Below are 10,408 nucleotides of genomic sequence, written 5' to 3' on the forward strand. Positions count from 1 at the left end.
GGCGTGGGGGGTTGGGAGGAGGAGGGGGAGGAGGCAGATTCTCATCTCACTGGTAGTCAGAGAGTGGCCTCAGCGATGGAAGGCTCAGAATTCTCGGTGAAGAGGGGGCTGTAGGATGGGGTTGAGCAGTTCATGGTCCACAGAGCCAGGAAATGTCCCAGAAGCCAATGAGGCTGAGCAGTGAGGAAGGCAGGTCTTCAAGAGAGAGAAATGATAACCAGAGCCACTGAGAAATTCCTGCATCATAGCATCTGTTAACCATATATTTTGCTTCCTAAGAGGCTCTGAGTCACACAGAGGCATCTGAGGGAGGGAAGCCCTCAGCCACTGTTCTGACTTCCTCGAAGGTGTGAGAAATGTGGCATCTTCCTGTGGAGCCTGTCCTGGGAGCAGCCCTCACCTAGGGCCCAGCTCCCACTGTGAGAAGGAGGCAGGCAGCTCTGGTGTCTGCACAGCTCTCCAGCTGCATGAGCAGCAATTCTCTCTCCTCTCTCCTGCAGGAAGCCTGCAGTTGCTGGTGCTGTGCCCAAGACAAAGGGAAGGAGAGCGCAAGGTGAGGGCTGCCGGGTCCTTTCAGGAAGCAGCTGTCTGTCTGTCTGTCTGTCTGTCTCCATTAATGTTTGTTTAACTTGGTTATTCCGCGTGTCTTCATCTCATTGGAGTGCTGTGCTCGCCATAGCGTGACTGTTGAAGGTGGAGGACAAACCACGGGAGTCACTTTGTCCTTCCACGTGGGGTCAGTGAGCTTGGCTGCAAGGACCTGACATGCTGAATTTCTTGCTGGCTGGATTTCAGACAGACAGACACAGAGAGACAGACAGACAGACAGACAGACAGACTCATTGAGCCCAATTTCATGGCCACTAAAGTCCTGATCCTCCTTCCTCAGTGTATTGCCATCTAGTTCATGAAAGGGTCGAGTTATTGGGGGGACAGAGGAGGACACAGATACAAGTCTGAAGCTTTCTTTGCTCAGTGGCTTGCCTTAGCGAACTGGTAGTTTTCGTCGCTGAGGTGTCATTTGACTGCAGTGGTCCTCTGGAGAGTCGGAGTCTTCCATGGATGGCATCAGGCTCTCAAGACAGGCTTTGAAGGTGCAGGTCTGGAGGCCAGGCCTGCATTCCTCTGCAGAAGCTGCAGTCCTGACTCTGGAAGGTGCTGGTGGCACAGGGCCCCATATCCAGTTCCACCCTGACACCTGCTGAGCTGGGTGGGTGTGGGTGCTGGGAAGCAAACTCAGGTCTCCTGCCAGGGCAGGGGTGCTCTTCAACCCCTCACTCTTGCTTTTCTTAATTATACTCTGGGCAGTAGGGCATGGGGGAGCGTGCATGGCATACATGTGGGGGTCTAGCACAAGTTGGGAGTGTTTTTTTCTCTTCTTGTACCGTAGAGGGCCTGAGGGTCAAACTCAAGCCCTCGGGGTTGACAGTGATCCCTGGACCTGGCGAGTTTGGGGTAGGGGATGGGGTGTAGTCCTAGGGATGGAGCCCAGGACCTCGCATATCCTAGGCAAGTGCCTAACCACTGAGCTTCATCCCGGCAGATGTTGGTTTGCTTGTTTATTAAGATGGCAGGGATGGAACTTGGGCCCTCACCATGCCAAAGTCTCACCCTGTCACTTAGTGGCCCCAGCCTGGTGGCCTTGTTTATAACCTCGGTATGTTTGCATGCTGCCTGGTTTTATTGATACTGCCTTGTCCTCAGGGTGACACAGTCGTCAAGGAGACTCCCAGTGTCACACACCTCGGCTGGATCCTGGGAGAGATCCCCAAATTCCTGCCAACACGGCAGGGACATCATGGCCTTGTCCTCTAGGGTTCCAGGAATGGGTCTTTTATCTCTGCTGATATAAAGAATAAGAAGGCAGGAAAAACAAGGCCAAGAGTTTGAAGCACAGAACAGACTCCCCAGGGCAGGGAGGATCCAAGAAGGCGTGGATGTTTTGTTGTTTTGGTTTGTTAACTGGTGGGTGAGAGGCGCCTATGAGCTCCTGTGGAGCTGCTCTGGGACTAGAGAGGTCACTGGATCCCCTAGAACTGATGTCACAGATGGTGGTGAGTCTTCGAGAGCCCGTTGAATGCCCTCGAACTGACGCTGCGGTTGGTTGTGATCCTCCAGGTGGCTGCTGGGAACTAAACTCTGGGCCTCACAGGAGCAACGAGGAATGAGCCATTTCTCCTGCAACCTTTTTAAAAACTTACACTTATTTACCTGAAGGGGGATGGGGCTGCCACGGTGCACAGGACTGAGGTCAGCAGATAGGCTGGGGAGGAATTTCTCTCCTTCCATCTTGGTCCTATGCATGGAACTGAAGTCATCAGGCTAGGTGACAAGCCCTCTAGCCAGTGAGCCGTGCCACTGGCACCTGGCTTTCACTTTCTAGAATGTTTCCGTATTTGATCCTACTTGATGCCCTGATGCTTGTTCCTAGTCCGAGGACCTGCATGCAAGAGGCCTTCTATAAATGTCTCGTAAACACCGAGTAGCCTGTGATGGTTGCTGCATGCAGCAGCTGCCCTGTGCATACCTGGAAGGCTGAAGGAGCCAGTCTGCAGGAACAGAAGGCTGGCTGATTTTCCTGTCATTGAGCATGAAGGGCCAGTCCTTCTCTCCATTGTAGGGTCCTGGTCACGCTCCGGGTCTTCCTGCTACAGTATTCATATTCTATGACAAACACTGTGTCCCCTGCAGGAGGAAGAGTGGTAGAGTCGCGCTACCTGCAATATGACAAGAAAGCAAAAAAGGTAATGAAGTCCTTTCCTCCTAGAGCCACTGTGAGTGGATGGGGTGGAGGGCACGTGTGCGGCCACTGTCCGATCCTGGAGGACGCCTTTGGGGCCTTTGCCAGATGTCTCTGTGACATCCGGGCTTAGACACAGTGATGAGTCTGGCGAGTGTAGCGTCAGCATCCGTCAGTCTCCATGGTCTTACGGCCTCTGCACCTCTTCCTTGCCCCTCTTGCTTTGGGGCCTCTATTTTGTCAAGCCTGTTTTTCAGGACCTTCCCCTGGATAAACCAGGCAGTTCCTAAGGGCAGGCTCGGACAGCAGGCCCTTGGTGTGGATCACAGGCACAATTGCCATGGGACATTTTGCTTTCCTACCCAGAATGCTGTGAAAGGTCCTCCTTAGGTGGTGCTCACTTGGGGAATGTCCTGTGCGATATTTTCAGACAATATGGATAACAAGGCTAGCAGTTCTTCCTGCTGCTCCACAGTCCTCCAGCACCTGCAAGCTGCGGTGCTCACCTGGAAGGGAAGCACATTCAGGTCACGGAGGGCCCTGAGGAGCCCAGTCGGCCTCGTGGTCATCACTGCAGTGACCCCTGCAGTGTGTGCTCACCCCTGCAGTGACGCCTCACCCCTGCAGTGCAGGCCTTTGGGCCTCTGGCCTCCAGGTTCCAGAGTATCTGTCAAGCTCAGGTTATAATCAGAATGTTTATGTTCAGCCCCTGCCTGGACTGTGCCCTGAGAACAGTGGTGGGGTTTCGAGGGTTCCTGGGACAGTGTCTGGAGACCACGCCTGAGGGAAGGGATTCTCACATCACCCTACAGGCAGATTCCCAAAGATAGATAGTTATCCCTGGTCCATTTAAGCTGTTGCTGAAGATATCTGGAAGGCTTAGCCACAGCGCCCCCGTGTGTTCACGTATGATGTTTTGGGTCAAGAACCCTGCTGCTGAGCCTTCTAATGCATCTGGCTGGAGTCTTGAGTATCTGTGTTGTCATGGTAACACCTGCTGTTTTCTCCTGGGGCAGAATGGATGTCAGAAGGGCTGGGCAAGTGGGGCATTCTCTCACTGGTTGGGGATTCTTGGAGGGCCTCGTGTCCACGTCCTGAGTGAAGGTGTAGGGCAGGGGAATGCCGGGATCTAAAATTTAGTTTTTTCAGATTTCAGGTTTTGGATGAGAGGTGCTCGGCCTGTGTGTGTGTGTGTACACGTGTCTGTGTGCGTTCACCTGCAGGCCAGAAATGAACACCAGCAGCCGTCCTCAGTCATTCTCCACCTTGTCTGCCAACAAACTCACACACCTGTGGCTCACAGATTAGGCCAGACAGGCTTAGAGTTGCAGAGATCCTTCTGCTGCAAACTTTTGACCAGGTGTGTGTGTGTGCATGTGTGTGTGAATGTGACTCGCCAGCTTGTGCAACCATGCATGCACATGTGGATGCCAGAGTGAAATACCAGTATTCTTATTTTGTGACAGGGTCTAATGAACCACCAGCTCTCAATACTTCAATATCCAGCACGAGTGCCAGCGTGAGCATGGCAGGGCAGACACACGCCAGGCTGTCAGGCGGGCGAGAAGCAGAGTTTATGCTCTGTTCTTCATGGTTGATGCTCTTTGTCCCCTTGAGGGCCTGGCTGGAGACTGCGGGCTCTGAGGCTGGCCCAGAAAGCCAGGGCCATTGCTGATGGATGCCCGGAGTGAGCCTCATTCGTGGCAAACTTCTCTACTCCAGTAGAATATGCTTGGGTGCTTTCTGCAAGAAGTGGGTTTTAGTTTTCTTGTCCCATGCTGCTGCCTCCTTGTCTTCAGAGGTCACCTGCCCTAGTGATGAAGGAGAAGGGTGTGAACCACAGCACCACCCCACCACGCTTCTTCTTGCTGATCTGTGGTAACTGTCAACATAGAACCGTTCCTTGTGGTGGTCCTGTTGGTTGGTTGTAAGCTTTGGAGACTTATGGCAGTGTAGTAATATGTACAGTCATCCTGGGAACATTACAGGAAGTGGGCCTCCAGGCCTCGGCACAGCACAGGCCTCAAGAGAGGCCTAGGTGCTGAAGGAGGGTCAGCAGATGTGCTATTAGTTTCCTGTGTCCTATGCATGTGATTGCTTAACAAAATGTGTGCCCTGTATACACAGAACTCTTAAGAGTCCCTCTGGGAAGAACATCAAAGGGAAGATGGCTGGACCTCCTAACTCTCTGTTCCCATAACAGGTTTCTGTAGCAGCCAACCTGCAGCCCACCATGCTGGAAGGGCATGGCATGAATATACCAGACATAGATCTTTCTGCCATCGATGGTAAGTGGGTTCTTTACTTTAGGGCGAAGCTTGCAAGGATGCTCCCCACCCTTGGATAGCCCTGTTGCTGTTTGATGCACTCTGCGAGAGCAGCATGCACCTTTCATGTACACCAAGCCTGGGATTGTGAGTCCCAGTGTGCTCCCAGCTTGCCGTGCAGGTCTGATCCCCAGCAAGGTTGAGTGGCAGCAGCAGGTGTAGGTCCCAGGTGGGGTGTCAGCCACAGGTCCCAGGCAGTGCTGGGGCAGGAGGATTGAGTTTTAGGCTAGCATGGGTTACCTCTTCAAACACCAAGTGATTTATTTTAAAATAAATGACATGGTCTTTATTTCAGACAAAGTCTTGTCCAGGAAGGCTTCCAGGCCAGACAGCGACATGACAGACAAAGCTAAGTCCACATCCTTTGTCAGCTGTGACAAAAAAAGGACACTTCGAAAGAAGAGACGGGTGAGCATGGGGACAGAGAGAAGGTCTGACTCCCTGCACCCAGGGCTCCAGGGACAGAAGCAACTGGCCCTCCTGGGTTATGGTGCCCATGGGTCCTTGCTCGGATCTGTGCGCCCACACAGTGAACAGGGACACCCATAATTGTATGTCAGGCAAGATGAGAGTGTGGCTCCATCTCAGCTGAGCAGACATGTTCTATTTGAACCTATAAAGTACACAGAAGTGGGGGTTCTGCCATGGGTAGAGCCAGATCCACTGGGAACTGAAGAGCTGGACCCCCGCAGGATCTGCAGGAGACCATGGACATGATGGAGTCACAGACGCTGCTGATGACCCTGCTGTCTGTGAAGGTGAGCAGAGCTCAGCCTCATGAGCACCCGTGTGTTCTGTCCTCTCCCCACCCCACCTGAGTCTGTCTTGTGCCCGTAGATGGAGAACAACCTGGCTCTGCTGGAGGAGAAGGCAGAGAAAGACTTGGCAGCCATGCTCCGTGAGAAGGAGAGGCTGCAGAGGCAGGCACTGGAGCTGCGGCGCCAGCTGCTTCTCCGACAGAAACAGCAGGAGCTGGCCGCTGCCCTTGATGCCCAGGTGGATTTGAGCATGCTCCCGAAGCACCCCGGGCACACGAGGGAGGGAGAATCAGGGTGTCACCAATTGCTCTTTGACCGCTCTGCTCAGGCTCCTGGTGTCAGCATGGTGCTGTAGGAAGTTTGAAAGGAAAGGGTCTTTCTGGCTTACACTTCCATATCACTGTTTATCACTGAAGGTGGTCAGGACAGGAACTCACACAGGGCAGGAACCTGGAGGCGGGAGTTCTGATATAGAGGCCATGAAGGAGTCCTGCTTACTGGCTTGCTCCCCATGGCTTGCTCAGCCTGCTTTCTTATAGAACCCAGGACCACCAGCCCCGGGATGGCACCACCCACCATGGGCTGGGCCTTCCTCCATCAGTAGTTGAGAAAATGCTTTACAGCTGGATCTTGTGGAGGCATTTCCTCAGCTGAGGCTCCTTCCTTTCTGATGTCAACTTGACACACAAAACCAGCTAGTACATACTGTGTGTGGACACCTGTCTGCCACATGCTGTGCAGAGGAATCTTTGGCACCTGCCAGCTCTGGTGGCAGGAAAATCAGCTGCCATCCCACCCTGGTGCTTAACACAGTGACTGTGTCCCATCCAGGCCAGGTCAGAGTGGATCCTGGTGGCTGGACAGGCTGGTCGGTGAGGCTGGAGACATGCAGTGCCAGAGCAGGGCTTAGCTTATGCAAGGCCTATCCCGTCCCACAGAGAGTTCCTTTCCGTGTGGGTGAGCTCAGCATGTCTTACACTGTCTGCTCCCACCGGCAGATTGAAGTGCTGAGCCCTCTTCAGCCTGTGTTAGAGCGCTTCAAAGAGGAGTACAAGACCCTGGGCAGAGCCCTGGACACCACGCGACATGAGCTTCCCGTGCAGGCGGTCCACACGGAAGGAAGTGGGCAGGGGCTCCTAGGTAGGCATCTCCATGGCAGGAAGGAGCCCCAGGGCCCGCATGTGACATCCTATGTGCCTCAGCTCTGCGTGGTCTTGGAACCCATGTTCTCACCAGTGTGGGTAGGACATGGGCAACTGAGAGATTCTGTCCCCAGGCTGCTGACCTCACAGCCGGGTGGCACTGTGGGGACGGGCGGGGTTCCTGAACTGGTCCTGAGGCCTGGGCCCTAGCACTGGGGTGGGTGTTGGCGAGGAGGTCAGTGGTTGGCCAGTGCTCCATGCACTTCGGTGGTTGTCTGGAGCAGCCCACCTCGGGGGAAGGTTCACTCTGTGTACCGCTCTTACCCTCATGTCTAGTGGCTGCTCTCAGGACCCCTAAGGACACCTGAAGCGAAGGACCCTCAAGTTTCTCCTAGAAGTAGCAGAGTGGGACTGGGCACAGTTGTATGTCTGTAACCCCAGCTCTCGGGGACTGAGGCAGGAGGGGATCACTAGAGCTCCGTAGTTAGAGTCCAGCCTGGGCTACACAACAACCCGTGAAAGGTACAGTGGCCTACAGATATCGTTTCGACACTTGGGAGGCTGTGAGATCCAGGTTATCCTGAGCTATGAAGTGAGAGCCAGGCTCTGAAAAAGGGCACAGTGTTGACCTGGAACACGCAGACGTCCTCCCTAAATAAACTCCCCAGAGCTGACTTGCCGTGCCCATCACTGGATCTGCACTGACTGCTGAGGCGAAGACAGGCAGCAGGTGCACGTACCGCAGACGCGTGCGGGGAATGGGGATTTTACCCTCTGGCCTGTGCTTGGTTGCACGGTGGTGCAGGCCTGGGCCTGGGGCACTAATGGCTGTCAGAGCATCAACACCTCCCACAGCTGGTGCAGTGCCAGAAACTTGGTACTTTGTACCAGGAGGCCAGGAAGGACAGGGTCCAATGGAAGAACAGAGGAGGAGAACAGGAAGGCAGCTGGCCTCAGCTCCCTTGGCCAACAGGGAGCCATCCTGGGAAGCTGTCTGTGCAGTGTGTCCTGTGCACCCCAGCCCCAGTCTGTGCCCTTGGCACTCACACTTGCCAGGGACAAGTGAGATCTCTGCTGAACCGCCTCTCTCCCATTGCCCTTTATTTCTGGAATGTGAGAGAAGAGCCAACTCTACCGCCAACCCCAACCCCAACCCAACACAAACAGATGTTGCTTTAGGGAGCAGAGGCCTGCTCTAATGACCCGTGTCTCCACAGATGATCTGGAGCCAGCCCTGAGGACCACTGTGCAGCTCCTGGGTGATCTGAGCATCTGCTCCCCAGATACCAGTGCACAGGTGCAGGGAGCCAGCACACAGGTGCAGGGAGCCAGCGCACAGGTGCAGGGAGCCAGCGCACAGGAGCCTGGAGCCAGTGCACAGCTGGATTATCTGCTGAAGGAACTGAAGGCCTTGGTCACTGAGAAAGACCTGGAGCTGAGCAGGTGTGGCCTCCCTCTCTAACCTCCCCGTACTCCCTTTATTGTGCTCCTCCAGCCTCTCCTATCTTTTCTGTTGGGGCGCTGGGGATGGACCCCCACCCAGCTGATATCTCAGTTGAAGGCCAGTTCTGTCTGGCTTTGAACTAATAGCAAACCTCCTGCCTCAGCTTGCAGAGTTCTGTAACACCAGGCATACAACATCACACCCAGTTATTGTAGGTTGGAATTTTGTCTGCATGCCTACACCTGTGTGTGTGTGTGTGTGTGTGTGTGTGTGTGTGTGTGACACAGAGAGAGAGGCAGGCAGGCAGACAGACAGACATTGGTCTTTGGGCACATACATGATGTCAGGGCAGAGGACAGCTTTGAGAGTCTGTTCTCTCTTTCCACTGTGTGGGTCCCAGGGATCAAAATGAGGTCAGAAGGCAGGATTGGCAGCCAGCAACTTTACCCACCTAGCCATTTTGGCCACCCCAGAAGAACCTTGCTCAGTTTGCTCTCACGATGCTAATGTATTTAAAGAGGTGGACGCCTAGAGGGCTCTGCAGGGTCTCTGAAGCATGCCACACCCACCGTGTTCTGCCGGGTAGGTCAGCCATCACTCACATGGACTGGGGAGGCGGGGTCTTTGCTTGCTCCCACTCTCTGGCCAGCACACTGTTTCTCCATCTGTGTCCTGATTGGAGCAGCTGCACCCTACATCCACACCGTGGCCCATGCCCTCCGTCACCTAGAGCCCGTTAAAGTCTATGCGGACAAGTGGCCATTGGATGGACAGAAGGCATGGCCATGTAGCGATGGGCTGAGGCTCACCTTTTGGGTTCGCTCCAACAAGGTCTCCTCACATAAACTTTGCTCACTGTTGAGGTGTGGAAGGCGTGCCACTGAGGTCCAGGTACCCAGGAGTCTGGGGCAGAGTGAAGGCATGCATTCCAGGCTGGCTGCTGCTAGCATTATGGAGAGACAATATACAGAACTCTTGCTTGTGAGGCCTGACAGCAAAGGCCTGCCATCTCAGCTACTTGGAGGGCTGAGGCAGGAGGATCATCAGTTCAAGGTCAGCCTGGGGAACTTGGATGCTTTCTCAAGAAATAAAAAGAGGGAGGGCTGGGAATGGAGAAAACTCAAGAGTCAGGAATCCTTACTCAGCATGTGCAAGATCCTGGATCTGTCTCCAGCAACATGGACACACACATGCACATGTGGACACATACACGTGCCCACCAAGCTTGCAGCCAATTCAAGCATTCTGCCCCGCCCTACAACTTTTGCTCACTTTCAGAGACACTTAAGATTGTGAGATGGCTCAGCTAATAAATCCTGGGGTCGAGTTCAGTCCCCAGGACTGGCATGGAAGGAGAGAACAGACTCCTGTACGTTGTCCTTTGACCTCCATAGGCAAGCTGTGTGGTTTGTGCACCACACGCAAATGCATAGTTATTAAAATTGTTTTTCTAAGGGCTCCATTAGAGTTTTGCCTACAGGCAAAATTGTCCCTTCTCTTTTTTCTGTCCACAGACTTGTCAGTGAGGTGGTGGAACTTTCCTCCCGGGCCAGTAAGGAGGCAGCTTTGACAAACCAGGAAGTCTGGGAAGAGGCAGAGGGCACCATCACCAGCAGCCAGTGGTACTTCAGTCCACATGCCTGCAGGGACCACAGTCCCGGCCAGGACAGGATAAATGACAGGCCTGACCCTTGATTGCCTCGGGAAGCCTGTTCTGCCACAAGTGAACACCAGGTCCCCACCCTGTGCTTGCTGCATGTAAATAAATGTAAATAAAAGCATGTAAATAAATGTAAATGTCGCTTGTGTTTGCTCAGTTGAAGGGTTGAGATGAGAGTCCGGGAGCCATACCTCTTGGACGGAACCAGTCATTTTCTCTGTTCTAACTATCCCTCTGCCTCCGTGTAGAAGCTGCTAGACTCCCTACAATCTAATCTTCCAGGCTGACTGACTCTGCTTCTTTCTGCTTCTGATGGAATTGCTCTGCTTGGCCTCAC

General features: G+C 53.9%; 1 protein-coding gene across 1 annotated transcript; it reads left to right on the plus strand.

Annotated features, from left to right (window-relative positions):
* The first annotated feature begins 75 nt into the window (after positions 1–75).
* On the plus strand, positions 76–10,202 carry LOC127668517 (HAUS augmin-like complex subunit 8). The gene is made up of 11 exons (XM_052162148.1): positions 76–110; positions 501–553; positions 2,692–2,744; positions 4,944–5,028; positions 5,363–5,475; positions 5,760–5,825; positions 5,905–6,063; positions 6,824–6,965; positions 8,185–8,306; positions 8,349–8,410; positions 9,926–10,202. The coding sequence occupies exons 1-11, from the start codon at positions 76–78 to the stop codon at positions 10,104–10,106; spliced, it is 1,071 nt and encodes a 356-aa protein (XP_052018108.1). The 3' UTR covers positions 10,107–10,202.
* The last annotated feature ends 206 nt before the right edge of the window (positions 10,203–10,408 follow it).

This window comes from Apodemus sylvaticus, chromosome 18 (assembly GCF_947179515.1).
Source record: "Apodemus sylvaticus chromosome 18, mApoSyl1.1, whole genome shotgun sequence".
Lineage (NCBI taxonomy): Eukaryota > Metazoa > Chordata > Mammalia > Rodentia > Muridae > Apodemus > Apodemus sylvaticus.